This window comes from Pristis pectinata, chromosome 3 (assembly GCF_009764475.1).
Source record: "Pristis pectinata isolate sPriPec2 chromosome 3, sPriPec2.1.pri, whole genome shotgun sequence".
Lineage (NCBI taxonomy): Eukaryota > Metazoa > Chordata > Chondrichthyes > Rhinopristiformes > Pristidae > Pristis > Pristis pectinata.
Window position 1 is genome coordinate 55,579,376 of NC_067407.1, and position 21,238 is coordinate 55,600,613.

The 21,238-nt window shown below is 40.0% G+C and overlaps 1 protein-coding gene across 1 annotated transcript in view; it reads left to right on the forward strand.

Moving 5' to 3' along the window:
* Nucleotides 1-21,028, forward strand: part of LOC127567849 (flavin-containing monooxygenase 5-like) — a 35,506-nt gene extending 14,478 nt beyond the window's left edge. Inside the window, exons 3-9 of the mRNA XM_052010988.1 lie at nucleotides 3,465-3,653; nucleotides 5,775-5,940; nucleotides 10,819-10,961; nucleotides 13,326-13,513; nucleotides 15,051-15,403; nucleotides 16,201-16,273; nucleotides 18,673-21,028. Coding sequence (XP_051866948.1) covers nucleotides 3,465-3,653; nucleotides 5,775-5,940; nucleotides 10,819-10,961; nucleotides 13,326-13,513; nucleotides 15,051-15,403; nucleotides 16,201-16,273; nucleotides 18,673-19,018 — 1,458 coding nt within the window. The 3' untranslated portion in view covers nucleotides 19,019-21,028. The remainder of the gene's footprint in view (nucleotides 1-3,464; nucleotides 3,654-5,774; nucleotides 5,941-10,818; nucleotides 10,962-13,325; nucleotides 13,514-15,050; nucleotides 15,404-16,200; nucleotides 16,274-18,672) is intronic.
* Nucleotides 21,029-21,238: the final 210 nt, after the last annotated feature.

The window sequence follows — 21,238 nt, forward strand, 5'->3', positions numbered from 1 at the left end:
ATTGATTTTATTGTACCTCTATTGATCAGCAGATTATCCTGACTTTCTCAACGTCAGAATCATTTCTTTAGCTTCTGTCCTCTGTCCCTGAACAAAGTTTGTTCAGCACAACAAGTCCTTTTCCGCTTTTCCACAAATTCCTCCAGTATTCAAATTGGTTTGGATTAGCCATGGGTTCGATTTTAACTTTGTATCTGAGCAAATCTCTAACTTGGCTCCCCATTTCTCAGCCCAGCTCCCACAATGGAGTTTTATTCTGCAGAGGGAATACAATGCCAGGATTGTGTTATACTGCCGCATGTCAGAGGTATAATTGTGATAACAATCCAACACTGTGGGATTCTCATTGTTTGGGTTTGACAAATTAGGAAGTATATTTCTATTGAGGGGTCAATAGCCTGTTCTGGTCAAATCACCAATAGCCTGTCCTGGTCAAATCACGTAAATGCCACAGCCAAGAAAGCTCACCAGCACCTAGGGGCTAAAGAAATTTGGTACGTCCCTTTTGACACTCACCAACTTTTATCGATGCACCATAGAAAGCATCCTATCTGAATGCATCACGGCTTGGTACGGCAACTGCTTTGCTCAGGACTGCAAGAAACTGCAGAGACTTGTGGACACAGCCCAGCGCGTCACAGAAACCAGCCTCCCCTTCTTGGACTCTGTCTTTACCTCTCACTGCCTTGGCAAAGCAGCCAGCATAATCAAAGACCCCACCCATCTGGGTCATTCTCTCTTGTCTCCTCTTCCATCAGGTAGAAGATACAGGAGCCCGAGGGCACATACCACCAGACTTAAGCTGTCCTTAAGCTTCTATCCCACTGCGATAAGACTATTGGACGGTTCCCTCTTACAATGAAATGGATTCTGACCTCGCAATCTGCCGTGTGACCTTGCACCTTATTGTCTACCTGCACTGCACTTTATCTGTAGCTGTGACACTTTACTCTGTGCTATTATTGTTTTTACCTGTACTTTCTCAATGCACTCTGTACTAACTCAATGTAACTGCACTGTGTAATGAATTGACCTGTACGATCAGTAAGCAAGACAAGTTTTTCACTGTACCTCGGTACAAGTGACAATAATAAACCAATACCAATACCAGTGCTTCATTCAGGATGGGACTGAAAACCTCGGTCATGGATTGGGGGCACAAAGAGGACGTGTAAGCAGTGAGAGGAGAGCGTTGCCTCACAAACTACCCAACTGCTCTCCCCTTAGTCACCTCCTGCCCATCTGTCTGAGGTTCCCACATTGGTCATTTTAGCTACCCACAAAATTGGTGGAAGTAAATCTTCCTTGATTGTGAGGGACTGCTTAAGAAAGCTTCATTGGTAATCTAGGGGTTCACAACACTGAGTTATAGAGGTACAGCACAGAAGTAAGCCTTTTGGCCTACTAAGCCTGTGTTGACCATCAACCATCCACCTACACTAATCCCATTTTTTTTATTCTCCCCACGTTCTCATCAGCTCAGCTCGGATTCTGCCATTTGTTACACACAAGGGACAATTTACAGTGGCCAATTAACCTACCGACCTGCATGTCTTTGGGATGTTGGAGTAAACAAGAACACCCAGAGAAACCCATGCTGTCACAGGGAGAAAATGCAAATTGCACACAGACAATATCTGGGTCAGGATTGAACCCAGGCCTCTGGTGCAATGAGGCAGTGGCTCTGTTTACTGTGTCACGGTACTGCCCTGGGCACAGAAGCATAGTTTGCCAAGTATTTCACAAATCATGCACTCCTGTCCTGCACTTTAAAGTTTTGGAAATATATTATTGGTGTTGAGGCAAATCGGAAATGTTAAAGTTACCCTCTCTTGCTGTGGATCCAGAGTCAGAAGTTAAAGTGGAGCAGCAAGACTTTCTTCCCACTACCTTCCTAAAAACTGGAATTCCCCGTAACTGTGTAAATGTAACCAGCAAAGACCTAGAAAAAGTTGTTGCTACCAAACAATAAGGAGAAAAGTAATAGATGCTTTTCCTTCCAAGAGAAAGAATAATTGACATTGGATAGGTGCCTTTGAAAATACTACTTCCAGCACTTTCAAGGTTCTGTCTGTTTATTTCTCCAACAACAGCCATGTTGTTCTACATGTTCATTCAGCTCTTGACAACATCCTCTTGAGTATGGATAAGAAATCGCCTGAAGGTATAAAATAATGGGTACTTAATAGAGTAAGTGCATCAGGCTGGACAAAAACATCCTGGACCCGACTGGCAAGGCCCCGTGTGGTGCCAGATACTTGTGCAACATTATCAGGTTGTGGGTGGGCTGGAACAAGCTCTGCCCATAAAATGCTGAGGAAATCGTTGAGCGTCAGAGCCATGTCCTGACTTCGCATTCTTTCAAAGCTGTCAAGTTCTTCCAATACTTATGAATGTTCCAGATATTCAGAAAAAAATTTAAAACTATCCAATATGAAATGGTTTTGTTTTCAAATAGTGCTTTTTCTTTAAAATTCTGAAAACACTTTGTTAAATAATTAATACATTATTCCCAAAAAGAAAAGAGTGTAACTTATCTTGGGCTTAGCTTTTATCCTTTCTTCGGTGAACTCTCCATTAAAGCACTCGGCTCATGGATCATGTAAGATCAGTGAGCAGATTTTTCAACAACTGGACAATTCCAGTCTGTTTGTGGTACACTGTAGGGCTCTGTACAAGAGTCCAATGACTGATTAGTGATGACTGGTTTCGTCTGTAGGAATCTGTCAGCAATTTTGAGACCTCTTGTATTTGGATATGCCAGCAGTTTACAATTGAACTAAAACCAAGCAAAATCCAAGCCAGAGTATTGATTATAGGTCACACCTTGAATAGTCTGGGTCATTGTAGCTCAGGGGAATTGGAGTATCGGTTGCTGTTCCCCTGTGATAGAAGGAGAATCTGCATAAACTTTCCTTCTCAAAAGGAAGCAACTCATTGGTGATTTTACTGAGGTCCATAAATAAGAATGAGAGGGGATCTTATAGAAACATATAAAATTATGAAAGGGATAGATAAGATAGAGGCAGGAAGGTTGTTTCCACTGGTAAGTGAGACTAGAACTGGGGGACATAGCCTTGGGGAAGTAGATTTAGGATGGAGATGAGGAGGAACTGCTTTTCCCAGAGAGTAGTGAATCTGTGGATTTCTTTGCCCAGGGAAGCAGTGGAGGCTACCTTATTAAATATATTTAAGACACAGTTAGATAGATTTTTGCATAGTAAGGGAATTAAGGGTTATGGGGAAAAGGCAAGTAGGTGGAGCTGAGTCCACAGACAGATCAGCCATGATCTTATTGAATGGCGGAGCTAGCTCAACAGGCCAGATGGCCTACTCCTGCTCCTATTTCTTATGTTCTTACAAAGCTGTGAATATTTTAGAGGAGTGTTTTGAGGATGGGGGAGCAGCACTATAGAAATTTTTCATTAACTTGCTAATAAATTCATTCTTTTCATTTTATTCAGGAAGCAGTAACAGATGGGAGACCTAGCATCTATAAATCGCTGATCATCAACACCTCTAAAGAGATGATGTGCTACAGTGATTTTCCAGTTCCTGAAGAATATCCAAGCTATATGCATAACTCAAAGATTATGGATTATTTCCGTCTTTATGCTACGCACTTTAATCTGATGAAGTATATACGATTTGCGGTGAGATTTAGATCCGTTTTCCAGAAAAATTATAGTATGTATCAAATTGGAGTTCATTCTGCGTGGGGCCAGTGATGAAATTGCTCGTCCTGAAAGCAGAAATCCGTGAGTCGATTGATGTATCTGTGTAGAGATAGTTGGGTACCGATGGCTCCAGTGGTAGTGTGGAACCAGCCTGCGTCACAGAAGCAGCAGGCAGTGGTGACCCAGCAGAGTAAATTCCAGTCTGGTTGTAGCTTAATGGTTTAAAGCTGCAACAACTTCCCTTGTAAAATGAATCCTCCACAGAGCTGCTGCTCAGCCAGATAGAAGTAGCAATGATTCTCCTTGTGACCATTTGATGCCATCTATAACCAGAGTGGATATGACATGCTTATTGTATAACCTCACCAATTCAGCCTCCCTTGTTGCTTCCCAAGATGTACATAAGAGAGTTGAAATCCTGAGTGTAATAACATAATATTATAGAAGTTGGTATGTTCTCTCACTTCTGAACATTTCCTGTAGACCATTCAGTATTAATTGGGTCCACACGTTTCTACCATTCTGGCCAATATCAGGATGAACCAGACTATTTCCAGCTCATGCTGATTAGAGCTTCCAATATCATTTCCTCAGAATCACAATAAGCATGTACTTCCACTCCATAATATCACTTATTTTAGACCTATCTCAACCCATCTAATGGAGAAACACTTACCTATACCTCTACATCATTGCCACCACCAGGCTGAATTATTCCAAAGTTCTCCAGGTGAACTCCCCTTTTCTGATCTCCATGAACTTAAACTAACCCTTGGAACTATATCCTGTACTATGTTCTACTCACCCACCACCCTTATCCTCACTGACATACTTTGGCTCTGTGGCCATTTTGTTTTTGTGTTTAGGTCCCTTTGTAGCCTTGCTCCCTCCCTTTCCCTTCAGAGTGCTGGAAAAGGAAAGCTTGTAAGAATTTTGCTGAAGGAACTGAGTAGGGGTGGAACCACAGTGGAAGGGTTTTTTTAGAGACTGGAGAAAGTGTGGTGAAAGTGGCGATGTGGTGGAATGGGGAAGATTCAGCAGCTGGGGTTGGAGACAACAATCATTGTACGAGCCCAAAGGAGATCACAGAACCAAGCAAACGACCTGAAAGAATCTGAGATGAGGATAGGAATCTGAAATGCTCCAGCACGCTATAAACCATTAGATGCTGCAAGAACACGAATAATAGAGTGGGTGCACTATTATTGGATTATTATTAATACTGCTATTAGTGGATGGCCCCTTTTAGTGCTGATTCCAATAGCGCTGTTGTTCCTGGTAAGAAATCCAAAGTGCTCAACAAGGTACCAGTTGATCATCTATCTGAAAATATAGCTCCACTTTTCCCTTCTTAACTTAATTCCCCTACTCACCAAATCTTGTCTTTTTGCACTCTGCAGAAACACAAGATTCTGTGCTGTTTATGCCTTTATTCAACATTCTGCAGTGCAATTCGGTGAGAACCCAAATATGTCATTGGTCTCAGCTGGAAATCAGGCAAGTCACCAAGCAGTGCAGAGAAGTGTGAAAAGTGATTAGTAGACCCACTCTACTCTTACCAACTTTTGGGCCGAGATAAACATTGGTTTGGGTAGACGTTGTCATCAAGAGAAGACGTGATGCCGACATCTTTCCAAATCCAAACTTGTGCAAGAAGCTAGATTGAGCTACGTGAAGCCCAAGTCATTACTTATATATTTCTGATGCATGGAAACTCATTTGTAACATTAATAGCCACAGTTGGTGAAGAAGTCTCTTTCCAATGAAAGTGAAACAGAGAAGTGAATAGACTTGTTTTAAATATAATTACTTTAGTTGTATTATTAACATTCCAAAAAGACAGGTATCCAGCACAGAAAATGTGCTGCAAGAGTCAAATGCAAAGAGCAGATCAGTCTAAACGAGACACTTATTCAGGTAACAATGCATTCTATGGGTCATCGAAATAATCCAGAAAACTGGAAAGAGGAAGTAATATTAGTTAACCTAACAATGTTGAAATTCCAACTTTCCTGCATCTTGACCCCATCTTTGAAAACTCCACATTGAGTGAATTTGGCAATGACTGTCTAACCATTTCCCTTTCCGTTCCTCTAGACCAATGTCTGCAGTATTACAAAGCAGACAGATTTCTCCTCCACTGGACAGTGGGATGTAGTGACAAGAGACATTGAGGGAAATTTGGAAACAACTACCTTTGATGCCGTTTTGGTCTGTACTGGTCATCACACCAACCCTCATTTACCTCTGGATTCATTTCCTGGTGAGTCAAATGAGTATATTCATCAGTTAAAGCACAAGTTGAGGGGATTAAGCTGAAAACAAAACTTTTTATATACAGTGTGTAATACTGCACATGGTATGTTGAAAGACATTAATAAGAAGGATTTCCATTTGCACAGTGTTTCATAAATCATCCTCTGTATCCCAAATATTACAAATAGGTTTTTTTTCACAATTTGTCACATCTACCCTGCTGCTAATCTCTGGTCAACAATGTCACCCAAAGAACAATGTGATAATGGCCAAACCTTTAATAAAGTCAATATATACAAAGCTTGGAGACAAGTAGGGAAATAGTTTGCTGGATCCTTGGTGGAAGACAGACGATAGTGGAATGGGTAGTTTTCAAAGTGGCAGGGAAGTGAGCTCCCTCAAGGATGAGAGCTGACACTACTATTCACAATTTGTATTTAAAAAAAAATTTAGACATCAGAGTCAATACTTCTGGAGGAGGAAAAAAGGTCATGCGAGGAGTGCATGTATAGACAGAAATCAAAGGTTTGTACATGATAGAAATGCTCTCAGCTGGATCTATTTCAATGTAAGGAGTATTGTAGATAAGGCAGATGAGTTTAGAGCATGGATTGGCACGTGGGATTACGACATTATTGCTATTAGTGAGACTTGGTTGCAGGAGGGGCAGGACTGGCAGCTTAATGTTCCGGGCTTCCGTTGTTTCAGACGTGATAGAGGGGGAGGAGTGGCATTACTAGTCGGAAAATATCACAGCTGTGTGTAGACAGGACAGCCCAGAGGGCTCATCTACAGAGGCCATATGAGTGGAGCTGAGGAACAGGAAAGGTGTGGCCACACTAATAGGGTTGTATTATAGACCGCCCAATAGTCAGAGAAAATTGGAGGAACAAACCTGTAGTGAGATAACAGACCGATGTAAGGAACAGAAAGTTGTAATAATAGGGGATTTTAACTTTCCACGTATTGACTGGGACTCCCACACTGTGAAAGGGCTAAGTGGCTTGGAATTTGTCAAATGTGTTCAGGAAAGTTTTCTAAATCAATATATAGAGGTACCAACGAGAGAGAATGCAATACTTGATCTCCTATTAGGAACCAGACAGGTCAGGTGACAAAAGTATGTGTAGGTGAGCATTTTGGGTCCAGTGACCATAATGTCATTAGTTTCAAGTTAATTATGGATAAGGATAGGTCTGGTCCTCGAGTTGAGTTCTAAATGGGAGAAAGGGCAATTTTGTGGAAATGAGAAAGGATCTAGGAAGAGTGGATTGGGATAAGTTGTTTTCTGGCAAGGATGTGTTCAGTAAGTGGCAGGCCTTCAAAGGCGAAATTTTGAGAGTGCAGAGTTTGCATGTTCCTGCCAGGATTAAAGGCAAAGTTAACAAGCATAGGGAACCTTGGTTTTCAAGGGATATTGGCGATCTGGTTAAGAAAAAGAGAGAGGCGTATAGCAGGTATAGGCAACTAGGAACAAATGAGGTACTTGAAGAATATAGAAAATGTAAGAAAATACTAAAAAAAAGGAAATCAGGAAGGCAAAAAGAAGACATGAGGTTGCTTTGGCAGATAATGTGAAGGTAAACCCAAAGGGTTTCTACAAGTATATTAAGAGTAAGAGGATAGTAAGGGACAAAATTGGTCCCCTAGAAGATCAGAGTGGTCGTCTATGTGTGGAGCCTCAGGAGATGGGGGAGATCTTAAACAGTTTTTTTGCATCAGTATTTACTCAGGAAACTGGCATAGTGTATATGGAAGGAAGGGAAACAAGTAGTAGTGTCATGGAACATATAGAGATTAAAGAGGAGGAGGTGCTTGCTGCCTTACAGCGAATAAAGGTAGATAAATCCCCTGGGCCTGACAAGATATTTCCTCGGACCTTGAGAGAGACTAGTGTAGAAATTGCAGGGGCCCTAGCCGATATACGTATTTAAAATGTCCTTTGCCACGGGTGTGGTGCCGGAGGACTGGAGTGTAGCTCACGTTGTTCTGTTGTTTAAAAAAGGCTCCAAAAGTAAACCAGGTAATTACAGGCCGGTGAGCCTGACATCAATAGTAGGTAAATTATTGGAAGGTGTTCTGAGAGATCGGGTATGCAAGTATTTGGACAGCCAAGGGCTGATTAAGGATAGTCAGCATGGCTCTGTTCGTGGTAGATCGTATTTAACGAACCTTGTAGAGTTTTTCGAGGAGGTTACCAAGAAAGTAGATGAAGGAAAGGCTGTGGATGTTGTCGACATGGACATTAGGAAGGCCTTTGACAAGATCCCACATGGGAGGTTAGTTCAGAAGGTTCAGACACTAGGTATCCATGGAGAGGTTGTAAACTGGAGGCCTGTGACTAGTGGTGTGCATCAGGGATCTGTGCTGGGACCATTGTTGTTTGTTGTCTATATCAATGATCTAGATGATAATGTGGTAAATTGGATCAGCAAGTTTGCTGATGACACTAAGACTGGAGGCGTTGTGGACGGCAAGGAAGTCTTTCAAAGCATGCAGAGGGATCTGGACCAACTGGAAAAATGGGCCAGAAAATGGCAGATGGCATTTAATGCAGACAAGTGTGAGGTGTTGCGTTTTGGAAGGACAAATCAAGGTAGGACATACACAGTAAATGGTAGGGCACCGAAGAGTGCGGAGGAACAAAGGGATCTGGGAGTTCAGATACATAACTCCCTGAAAGTGGCATCACAGGTAGACAGGGTTGTAAAGAAGACTTTTGGCATCCTGGCATTCATAAATCAAAGTATTGAGTATAGGAGTTCGGATGTTATGGTGAGGTTGTATAAGACATTGGTGAGGCCAAATTTGGAGTATTGTGTGCAGTTCTGGTCACCTAACTATAGGAAGGATATCAGTAAGATTGAAAGAGTGCAGAGGAGATTTACTAGAATGTTGCTGGGTCTTCAGGAGTTGAGTTACAGGGAAAGATTGAACAGGTTAGGACTTTATTCCTTGGAGCATAGAAGAATGAGGGGAGATTTGATAGAGGTTGACAAAATTATGAGGGGTATAGACAGAGTAAATGCGAGTATGCTCTTTCCACCTAGATTAAGAGAAATAAGTACGAGAGAACATGGCTTTGGGGTGAAGGGGGAAAGGTTTAGGGGGAACATTAGGGGGAACTTCTTCACTCAAAGAGTGGTGGGAGTGTGGAACGGGCTGCTATCTGATGTGGTAAATGCAGGCTCACTCTTAAGTTTTAAGAATAAATTGGATAGATACATGGACAGGAGAGGTCTGGAGGGTTATGGACTGGGTGCAGTTAAATGGGACTAGCGGAATAAAGTTTCAACACTGACTAGAAGGGCCGAATGGCCTGTTTGCTGTGCTGTAGTATTCTATGGTTCTAATAATTTCAAAATTTGTAGATGAGACTGTACCAAGAAGAATGGTCAGTATGGATGATGACTGCTTAAAAATGCTTTTTTTGCAATTTGTTGCATATACAATGGGCGTGTAATTGGAAAATAGTTTAAAAATAAACAACTGCGAAATATTACATTTAGTAAGAAAAATTAAGAGGCCACATTTTACCTGGGAGGACAAAAGGAATGGAATGAAGTAATGGATCAAAGGGTTCTGAGAGAGCAAATATATAAATCAGAAAGTTGAAGCAATTCTCCAGCACTGCACAGGTCACATCACAGGATTTGTTTAGCCAGCAGCTCCTGGAAATGAGCTCCTGCTATCTGCAAGTGAATAGGGCTTGAATGTCGATCATCTCAGCAATTCCTGTAGTTGCATGTATAGAAGAGGGAGGAATTGTACACTGCTACAACACTTGAGTGATTTATGAAAGTAGCCCTGAGTGCTGTTGTTTCCTCTTTCCCAACCACACCTCACCGCCACACCCCCCCCCCACCACCACCACCCCCGCCCCCGCCCCCCCAACAACCCCAGCAGAAGTCCTATACTTTTGCTGTGCATATTCTCTGTTGTCTCCATTTGACTTGGAGGACTGGAAGCCCTGGGCACTCTCAATTATGATCTGAATTCAAATAAAACAATGCTTTTCATTATTCAAACCCTGACTTCAGCAGAAATTTACAACTTAATTATCTGAAAGAGTGAGTTAATCAACAATTTTTCAATGTATGCTATTTTTGGTACTCTTTTGACTTAAACAGATTTAAATTAAATTAGAAGAATGTACAAGAATTCAGTGACTAAAGATATGGTGACACTTCTTTCTAACTAGGGACATGAGTAAACAAACATTAAAAGAACATTAGGATGTTGCTTTAATCTGGCTCCCAAATGTAAACTTGGCATTGCAGCCATGGAGAAACGAGATCAAAAATAAAGCCTGCTGGAAAGATTTACCATAAAATTAAAATTCTCAATATAGTGGAAACACAACAAGCAGAAAGAGAAGCAAATTGGGGAGATTAGTAGGAATGGAGAGGAAAAAAGTGACTATCAAAACGGTTAACAGGAAAGGTTTTGAAAAGTAGAGAATATGTTTTAAGAGGTAGGAAACATAAAGCAACTTTATAGAAAAAAAGTAATATTTGACATGTTATACATCTTTGATGGAAAAGTGAAAGGAAAAAGAACAATAATTTTGAAGTGGGATTGGGGAGTGTAGATGTATTGGCATGTTTTTAAAAAAAACACTTATGGGTTTTAAGGTTATTGAGCAGCAATTTATGAAAATTTAAAGCAGTCGGAAAAGAGAATAGACTTGATCAAGCAGCCAGAGACAAAGGGTAAATAACCACCTTCTGTGCTGAAATTTTGATGATGCTTCAACTATTTCAAGCACAGGGCATAAATGTGAAACTTATTTAGCTTGCCTGTGTTAAGTATATTTATTATAATTACAGAGTTGTATATTCACCAAGCAAAATGCTCTGACATTGTCTCTCCTGATTTTTGCCAGGCATAGAAAAGTTCAAGGGTCAATACATCCACAGTAAGGATTATAAAGAACCCCTAAAATTTGAAGGGAAAAGAGTGGTGGTAATTGGAATTGGAAACTCTGGGGGCGACCTTGCAGTTGAAATCAGTCGACATGCTAAACAGGTGAGGAGCAACACGGACAAAAGAATATAAATCCACTTTTAAGTACTGTGTGTAAAGTAAACTTCCACCTTTCTGTATCTGCCTGGCAGCTTGTGCTGTTCCAAGCCTGATCTGTTATATGATGTTACAAAAGCTTCGCTTCTTCACCACCCATTGCACCCACACTTTCTAGTCAAGTGACACAAAGTTGTTTAGGAAACAATGATGCCTCTGATGTGACAACAGATTGCAATGAATGATTACGTGAGGACACGGGGAGGTCCATTAGTCACTTGAGCATGTTCTGCCTTGTAGTGAGATAATGGCTGATCTATGTCATTGTTCCATCCATATGTATCCTTTTATGCTCTTGTGCGTTAAAATCCAGTCAAGTCCCAAATTTAAGATTATTAATTGAGCTAGCATTTATTGCATTTTTCAGGAGATGATTTCTTATCATTCACTGGATGAAGTGTTTTAACTTCTCTCTTTAACTAGACGTTCCCCACCAGCAGAAAAAGCTTCTCTCCTTCCAATTCCTTTAAAATGTGTAATAAATGTAAATTAGATCATCCTTTAACTTTGAATAAATGGCCAGGTTTATATTCATTCTCTCCTTATAATCTAATCCATAAAACCTGGTAACTTTCTGGTGTAACTGTAGCACATTTACCAGGTCTGGAGGGCTTGGGCGATAAGGAGATACTGGATAGGCTGGGATGTTTTTCTCTGAAGCATAGGAGGCTGAGGGGTGAGCATATAGAGGTATATTAAAATCATGAGGGGCACAGATAAGGTGAATGGTCACAGGCTTTTTCCCAAGGTAGTGGGGTTTAAAACTAGAAGGCATAGGTTTAAGATGAAAGGGGAAAGTTTAAAGGGGATCTGAGGGGCAACTTTTTCACACAGAGAATGGTGGGTATATGGAACTAGCTGCCAGAGGAAGTGGTAGAGGCAGGTGCAATTACAATATTTAAAGGACACTTAGATGGGTATATGGACAGGAAAGGTTTTCAGGGATATGGGCCAAACGTGGGGAAATAGGACAAAGTCAGGTAGACAACTTGGTCGGCATGGGTGAGTTGGGCCGAAGAGCCTTATTCGGTGCTGTATAATTCTGTGACTCTATAAATGATAGCTAATGCTTTTTCCCAGGGCAACAATGGCTAACACAAGGGGACATAATTTTAAGGTGATTGGAGGAAGGTATAAGGGAGATGCCAGAGGTAAGTTTTTTTTACACAAAGATGGTGGGTGCGTGGAATGTATTGCCGGCAGAGGTTGTGGGGGCAGATACATTAGGGACATTTAAGAGACTCTTAGATAGACGCATGAATGATAGAGAAATGGAGGGCTAGATGGGAGGTAAGGGTTAGATAGATCTTAGAGCAGGGTAAAATGTCGGTACAACATTGTGGGCCGAAGGGCCTGTACTGTGCTGCAATGTTCTGTGTTCTAATGCTGGGCTCAACTGTAATTTGTGTGAAAGGAATAGAACCTTGTACAATAAGACGGACTCTTGACCTCAGAACTACCTCATTATGGCCTTGCACCTTATTGTCTGCCTGCACTGCACTTTCTCTAACTGTATCACTTTATTCTGCATTCTGTTATTGCATTTCCCTTGTACTACCTCAATGCTCTGATGTGGTGAAATGATCTGTACGGATGGTACGCAAAACAAACTTTTTCATTGTATCTCAGTACATGTGATGATAATAAACCGATTTACCATTTAAAATCTAAGATTGATAGATCTCTGTTCATCAGGAACACTAATGGATATGGAGCAAAGGCAGATACAGGGAGTTTTGTCGCAGATTAGCCATGACCTTGCAATGCTAGAAAAAGCTTGAGGGGTTAAATGACCTACTCCTTTTGCTACTATACTCCTATATTATCTGCTGCACAATCCTCCTTCACACCCTTCATTCAACTCTATCAACAAATCCTTCTATTCCTTTCCTCCTCCCAATGTGCCTTCTGCTATTTGCTTCAACTATTCCAACAGTAGCAAGTTACACATTCTAGCCACCATCTGGATAAAGAAATTTCTTCTGAATTCCTTGCTGGATTTATGTTCATAACCCCTTTATTAATTTATGCCACATTTAAATATCTTCCCTGGAAAACCTTCCTTCTGCATTGCAAGGACTAATTATTTCCCCTACCTGATGTTTATATATTGTTTCAGCTGAAGAAACTGACTATTAATTAGAAGTGGAAATGCCTAATGCAATTGGCTTCTTCCTGCTCATCCTCCAGAATAGAAGCATATAACTGGTCCTCTCGGGAGGGAAAAAAATAAATGCAATTTTGATAGCATCTTTTAGTGTATGTCCAGGTTCCAAATTTTAAAACTTAACTTCTTCATATGTGTTGCAGGTGTTTTTGAGTACAAGAAGGGGTGCCTGGATAATCAACCGTGTGGCTGAAAGAGGATACCCTGCTGACATGATGTATATCTGTCGCATTAATAACCTGCTTGCTTCACCTTTAACTGCTTTGTTCATTCAGAAATCATTAAACAGTCGATTTGATCATGCAAACTATGGTTTGCAACCTAGCCACAGGTCAGTAATACCAGGCAGCATCCTGATCAGGGGGTTAAATTTTGTGATGCAGATTCATCTTTGTCTTCCTTGAAGTTCCTCCTTGAAACCTCACATTTTTTGTTCACTTTTGGTCACCTGTCCTATTTTGAATGTGCCTCAATCTTACATTTTATCTGATCATTCTCATGTGAAGCATTTGGGAATGATTCACTATTTAACAAATACTAGAGAATTGCAAATAAAACATAAAATGTTGGAAGTACTCACCAGATCGATGAACAGAGAGAAACAAGAGTTAGTATTTCAGATCAGCTCTATGTACTCTTGTATCCTTTTCTAGCCAAATGTCAGTTAATCTCAAATTAATCTATCTTCTGCTCCATTTTGTAGGAGATGGTTCAACCCTTGTACAACTCTCTGGGTGAAGGGGTGTTTTCTAACTTTTCTCCTTAATGGTCTAATGTTGATTTTAAGTTGTATTCCCCTGTCCTGGATATTTCCAAGAGAAGGAGTTCACCAGAACTAATGACCAGTTATCAACCTGAAAGGTTAACTCTGTTTCTTTCTCCACCTATGCTGCTTGAGCTGCTAAGCATTTTCTGTTTTATTTCAAAGTTCTGAGCATCTGCACCATTTGAGTTTGGACTATATAATTGCTGTTTGTCATAGTGATAAGATTTTATTTTTAACTATAAGTTGATAGAACCTTAAATCCAAGTCTGCAATTTTTCAGCGACCAGCTCACTCTGACAATTGCCTTCATCATTACTTACTATTCCACACCTACTTTCTACATTCTTGGAGCATATTTGTTCCATGCCAGGGAAGACTAACTCAGAGCATGTCTTCGAGAACCAAGGATAATTGGAACATAGGGCAACGACCAGTCTAATACTCGCCTATATGCTTACCTTCTATGCCATGGGCACTTGGGCCAATTTTTCCTCTTTCCTATCTACTTCACTGCTGCACATCTAAGCACCACCTTTCATTTTGATTCTGATCAGCTAATTAAACAGAACCTCAACTCATTTTCCTTAGAGGTCAAGCACTGACTTGACCTTGTGGACATAGTTACTCATTTGACCTGGTGGGCAAAGTTACTCATTTGATCTTGTGGTCATAGTTACATTTGACCTTGTGGGCATAGTTACTTGCTTAAATGTTTTTATTTTGTGAAGGTTTTCTCTTTCACCAGATCAATGCTGCACTTGATTTTTGCATTCATTGCCAAAACAGTTATTCTCCAGTGCTGATCATCTATGAAAGTGTACAACCTAAGTGCCATCTCCCTCTCCAATCTATTCTGTTCCAATTTCCATACTTCTTTCACTGAAGCAGTATGTCTATGCTCTACCCATTACTCTTGTTTTCACTGGTTGAGAGAATCACATGAAGGGACCCGCCTTCTCATTTTGCTCCAATGACAAAATTCCTTTACTCTCTTTTGATTAACTCGTGCTGACTTTATTTCATTAATCATCTGTGTTAATTCTGAAAGATTAACATTAATGTTCTCAAGTCATTGCAGATGGGATGTTATCTCTTTTTCCAGTTTTTACAGCCAGCATCCAACAGTTAATGATGATTTACCAAATCGCATTATATCCGGAGGTGTTCTTGTGAAACCTAATGTGAAACAGTTTACTGAATCTGCAGCCATCTTTGAAGATGATACGGTGGAAGATATAGATGCTGTTATTTTTGCAACAGGATACAGTTTTGCTTTTCCATTTCTGGATGAGTCTATCATTAAAGTCAACAAAAACCATACCCATCTCTATAAGTATGTCTTTCCGCCTCAGCTGGAGCAGCAGACTCTAGCCATCATTGGCCTTGTCCAGCCATGGGGAGCCATTATGCCAATATCTGAACTGCAGGCTCGTTGGGCTACAAGGGTTTTTAAAGGTATGCGGACATTTTTGAAAATAGCAATAACATGCATTGTGTGTATTTTCCATTGGTAAGGTAGTCTGGTTATTGAGGTGATATCATTATGAGGATTTCTTATTGATCATGTGCAGTTACTCAGATGGCCTCTCAGATTAATAGATGTGGTTGCTTTCATAATAAGGAAACAGTAATCTTAAAAAAAAATTTTCTGAACTCTCAGCTCTCAGTGTTGGGAAATTATTTTCTCCCCTAGTTTGGAACCGATTGCATTTACAAAAGTGTTGCCCAGTTGAGAAGGCAAGGAAAAATGAAATAAACAAATAGATTAAATTTAACATAGTAACTACCAGGAATTGAACTAAGGATTCTGGTCTGAGCAGTTCACTACCTTGGCCAGGACAATGCCTAGTCAATTTTTTTTTATTTAGTTCAGGTAATTTAAGTGTGTTCAATTATTACTAAATTTGTGAATTTTTTTTAGTCATAATTATTGAACACTTTGTAATATTTTAACTTTTCAATACTTCGTGGGTGGTCAAACACATTCACAAACACTCAAGTTCAGTGACGGTTTTGATTCCTTGTGAGCTTGGGGTGGCTGTGAGGGAATGGGAGTGAAGTGAGGTGTTGTAGGGCCTCACTGGCTGCCAAAGCCATTTTGTTATGGCAGCCAGCCAGTTGTTGCACTCAGGACTACTCTGTACATCAGGTAATCTTAGGGCAACAAATTCCTACTAAATTTAGCACTGTAGTACATTTACATCATTCACTGAGGTAAACCCCATTCTTTAACTTTGTATTTTGTTTTGTAGGTTTGGCTAAACTACCTTGTGTTAACAACATGATGGCAGACATTTTGGAGAAAAAAGAAAAAATGGCCAAAAGGTATTACACAACAGAGTATTGTACACAATCTACAGCACAGAAACAGGCTATTTCATGCAGCAGGATTACAGTGGCACATATTTTTAATCTAGAGGGTGTGTCAGTATATGGAATGAATTGTCAGAAGAAGTGGTTGAGGCAGGTACGTTGACAACATTCAAAAGGCGCGGATAGGACAGGCTTAGAGGGATATGGGCTAAATGCAGGCAAATGGGACTAGCTCGGATAGACACATTGGTTGGAAAGTTGGGCCGAAGGGCCTGTTTCCTTGCTCTATATAGCCTTCTCCCAACTTTCTTCAACCTACCCTTTCATAATGTTATTAATTTTTCATAGTATTATAGAATGGTTACAGAAGGAGGCCATTTGGCCTAGTGTGTCCATGCTAGCTCTCTACCAGAGCTACTCTCTAGTTCCACCGATCAGCCCTTTCTCTGCAGTCTTGCAAATCTTTCTCCATCATATAGTTTTCCAACTTCCTCTCAAAGGTCACAATGAAACCTGCTTCCACCACGTCTGCAGGCAATGCATTCCAGATTCCAAACATGGGTTGCATAGAATTTTTTCCTAATTTCTCTCTTAATTCTCTTCATTATCTTATACCTGTGACCTTTGGTCCTCGGCCTCTCCACCAATGGGAACAGCCTCCCACTATCCACTCTGTCTGGATCCCTCATCATTTTATAACCTTATATCACATTTACCCTCAGCCTCTTCTCCAAAAAAGTGAGTAGTGGAATCTAGAGTTGATGAGAATGTGGACACCATAGGAAGAAAAAAGGAATTAATATTTGATTAGTCTAAATAGGTAGCTGATGGTCAGCACAGACTCGGTGGACCCAAGGGCATGTTTCATGCTGCAGCTCTCCATGACTGTGAAATGCATTATCCTGCATTTCTCCTCATCTGCCAGATATCTGCCTGTTCTAACAGCCTGTTTACATTTTGCAGCAATCGATCACTATTCACTTTACATCTCACACTAATGCCAAGTTTTGTGTCCTCTGCAAATTTAAAAATTATGGCTTGCACCCCCAAGTCTAGTTATTAATATAGATGGGGGCAAGGGGGGGAAATAAATCGATGGTCCAATCCCAGTGGAATGCCAATATTCACCTTCCTCCAGTATAAAAAAACAACCATTTATTATGACCCTCTGTTTTCTGTTACTTAGCAAACTTCCTTTGTGTCCATTCAAGTGGTACTTTTTAATTGTTGACTCAGAACCCAAGCCCATAACTTCTATTTCAATGATTTTTACCATTTTAACCCCTTCTCTTCCTAAATTATCATTATGCTTTCTTTCACCTCACCCTCTAGCCCACTCAAATCCCTTCCCAAACCACAGTATTCATGATGTAATAGATGCTGCATTCAATTCCCCTTGTTTCAGAGAAATTCAAAATGGATTTAAATGAGGATGAAACATATATAATTGACTCAGTTTCTGCATCTACATTTAATAGCTTTTTTAAAAATAAGGCAGCAAATAATTCACTATGAAAAGGCTAGGGGAGATAGACTATTAATATAAAATCAATAGTGAATATAAGGCTTTAACATGGGGATTAACTTGTACCTCAGTGCCTGATCTATTTATTCCCTGGCTTTAAGCCTGTTTCCAAATCTTTTAGTGTGTTTCATTATATTACAGGTATATTGTTGCTAGAGACTAAGTCATGTCCCTCCTTGTGTGACCTATGGGACTTCGACCATTATTTCACAGTTTATATATCCCCAAAATGTTCTCCCATTTAAGTTTATATAATGCTGGGAGTTAGTTGCTGGTTGTGAGTGAGTTAATTTGTTACTGTTGAGAACTGTACTGTTTGATGTGCGAGCTTCCACAATGGGCAAATGCATTGTTGAGTGTCATCCTAAACCATGAGTCAAAGCTGTCTCCTCATTTGATTCCAGGGCTACACTGAGAACATTGAATGAGGGCAGGGGTTGGCCTCGGCCATGATGACAACATTGCTTGCTTCTCAGTCACTGTCAAAGCTCATGCAGCAAGTGTGCCTTTTACATTGAAAACTGACACCATCTCTGTAACAGCACCCGAGCATGAAAATGTGGCCTATAGGGGAGTTGGACTTGTATATTCAAGGCAAAACCAGATTTATTTTGTAAACCAGAAAGTACTTGAAATACTCAGAAAGCTGGGCAGCATCTATAGAAGGAAACTTTTAACTTTTCAGCTCAGTAACCTTTCATAAGAACTAAAGGAGTTCTGATGAAAGGCTACTAACCTGAAACTAATTCAGTTTGTCTCCATAGCTGCTGCTTAACCTGCTGATAATTTTCAGCATTTTTCTGTTTTCTGACCACAGGCACCTGCAATGTATTGCTTTTGGTTTTCTTTGATACTGCAAGTCTCTTTTTCTCTTTCTCTGCAAAAGGTACGTCAGCTCCCAAAGGCATACCATTCAAGTTGATTTCGTGCCTTACATGGATGAGTTAGCTGAGCTGATCGGTGTAAAACCCAACATAAAGCATCTCCTCCTCAGTGATCCACAGTTGGCATTTCAAGTTTTCTTTGGCCCCTGCTCACCTTACCAGTTTCGATTGACTGGACCTGGAAAATGGCCAAAGGCTCGGGAAACCATCTTGACACAGTGGTACCGCACAATCAAACCCACTAAAATGCGTGTGGTCTCTGATAGTCAGCAAAAAGCCGCCTTGCCAATGCTGCTGAAATTCTTGCCTGTATTGTTTGCCCTCTGTGCTGTTTATCTATTTCTCTAATTACTTGGAAGATTTTCATGAGGAGTTTAGCTCAGCTTCTGAGTCAGCGAAATAACAATGGAGGTTCACATTCCAATTATTTTTAAATTAATTGATTATAATTTGAAATAACTCAAGTGCCTTGATTGAAACAAACTTGAGGTCTTGTTCAATTGTTTTTTTTTACTGAGTGGAATATTTTGCCAAGAAGCAGCCTTTGCTCATTCAATGAGCAAAATGTGCCTTGTATTTATAATCACTAATTTAAAAGTTGCCCTTTTACCATTCATGAGCTGTAGATACACAATTGGGCATTTAAAAATAGTATTCCATAAACTTCTTTTAAAATATTCAGACAACTCTAACTTTGTATTTTAACAATCATTGAATAGATTCCTTGAGGTATAGCCAGTTGTCTGAGGTGTTGCAAAGTGATTGTGGAATCTACACCCCATTTGGAGTTTGCAGTTTGGAAATGAAAGAGGTGAAAAAGTGTGAGCCTCCCTGACTATAGGAAAAGTATTTACATAGTTCTTCACAAATTTGCACTTTATCCCAGAAGTGGAAGTTATAAGCTTGTTTCACAAATCCTCAGCTTGGCTGAGTTGGCAACACTCACCACACTGAAGTTTCAAATCCTGATCCAAGGCTGGGGTATGGTAGATGGGTTCTTCACACATTCTGGCCAACATTCCTCCCTCAACTAATGCCTAATAAGGCAGTTTTACCTCAGACATCCCTCTTGTAATTGGGGGATCTTGCTGTGATCTTACTGAAAAATACAGATCTTACTGAAAAGTAAAATACGGAACTTACTTGCGGATCTTACTGAGAAATATTATAATACTACTTTTATCTTTATGAATTGTTGAGATATCCCATTATGTGCCAAGGCCTGCCAGCAAAACTGGTGAAAATACCTGACAACTGGTTATGCCACATCCCCATTTTAGCCATCTGCCAATGCCATCAAAACATAATGTTTCTTTCATTCAAAAACATTCCAAAATTTTTAAAAGTTAATGAAAACTATTATAAAACTTGAAAATTATTACAATTTTGCTTCCTACTGTGGATTTTCAGAGCTTCTTCATTTGAGGGTGGTTCTGCAGTATTTGAACTCTCAACTTTATACAAACATCTTATTCCCTTGACAAAACTGCAAACCAAGGTTCAAGTAACTCAGCCATGTCACATCCTGGTATGGTAGCATACTGATTGTTACTTGACAATATTCAGGCACCTGGACTATTGTCCTGGAGATACAAGTTTGAATCTCACCAAAAGCAGCTGTGGTACGTGATATTCAAGGTAATTAAATAAATCTGCAATTAAAAAGTTGTTCTCAATAATACTGATCATTAAATGAGTATTTTCATTGAAACCTTTCTCGTTCATTAATGCCCTCTGGCAAAGGAAAATTGCCAATTTTACTCTGTCTGTCCTGCATGTGACTGCAAGATTGTTAACTGTCCTCTGAAATGGCATGAAAGAGCAACTGGGGATGGTCTTTAGATGCTAAGTGGTCCTCATCCCATGAATGGATAAATTCACAGAAAAGCACGTAGGTTGATTACAACTCTGTACACAGCTTCCGCATTGCTATATATCACTGCAAGAGTGTGTGACTGCAGAGTCTCTTGAAATAAATAGTTCTCTTGCCCTGACATAACAACCCTGTTTAAGTTTTATAAACAGTCAGTGGCTATGGTGTACCCATGTATTACCACTAAATTTTATGACAGGTATGGTCTTATCAGATGATCACTTTCATATTGCAACAGTATGAGTCCATGGGTCACTCAGGATCCATTCCAGAGAACAGCAGTGTAGGATCATTTCCAGAACAAGTGGGATGAAAGCCAAGTGGGTTCTATGTCATGTAGACAACATAGTTTGTTACAATCACAAAGGAAGAGAAATTGAAAGTTGTTCCTAATTTTTCTGTAGATATGTAGTAAACCATGTAAATTTGAAAATGTTTATTTTCCAATAAAAGGAGCCTCCTTCCACTCTCACAAATAAAGGGTATTAGGCCATTTAACATGGTGCATTGATACCGTTTTTGAAGTTCATAAAATTGGATGTGGTCTTCCAACTTCAACCCAGTCAGTGACATGTAATAGATTGCAACATTACTCTCCTATTTTCATAATCAGTGCTCCTGTTTATAAAACTTAACAAGTCTCATTTTTTTTATATACCTTTACTGATACATTCTATTTTTAAAGATCTCTGCAT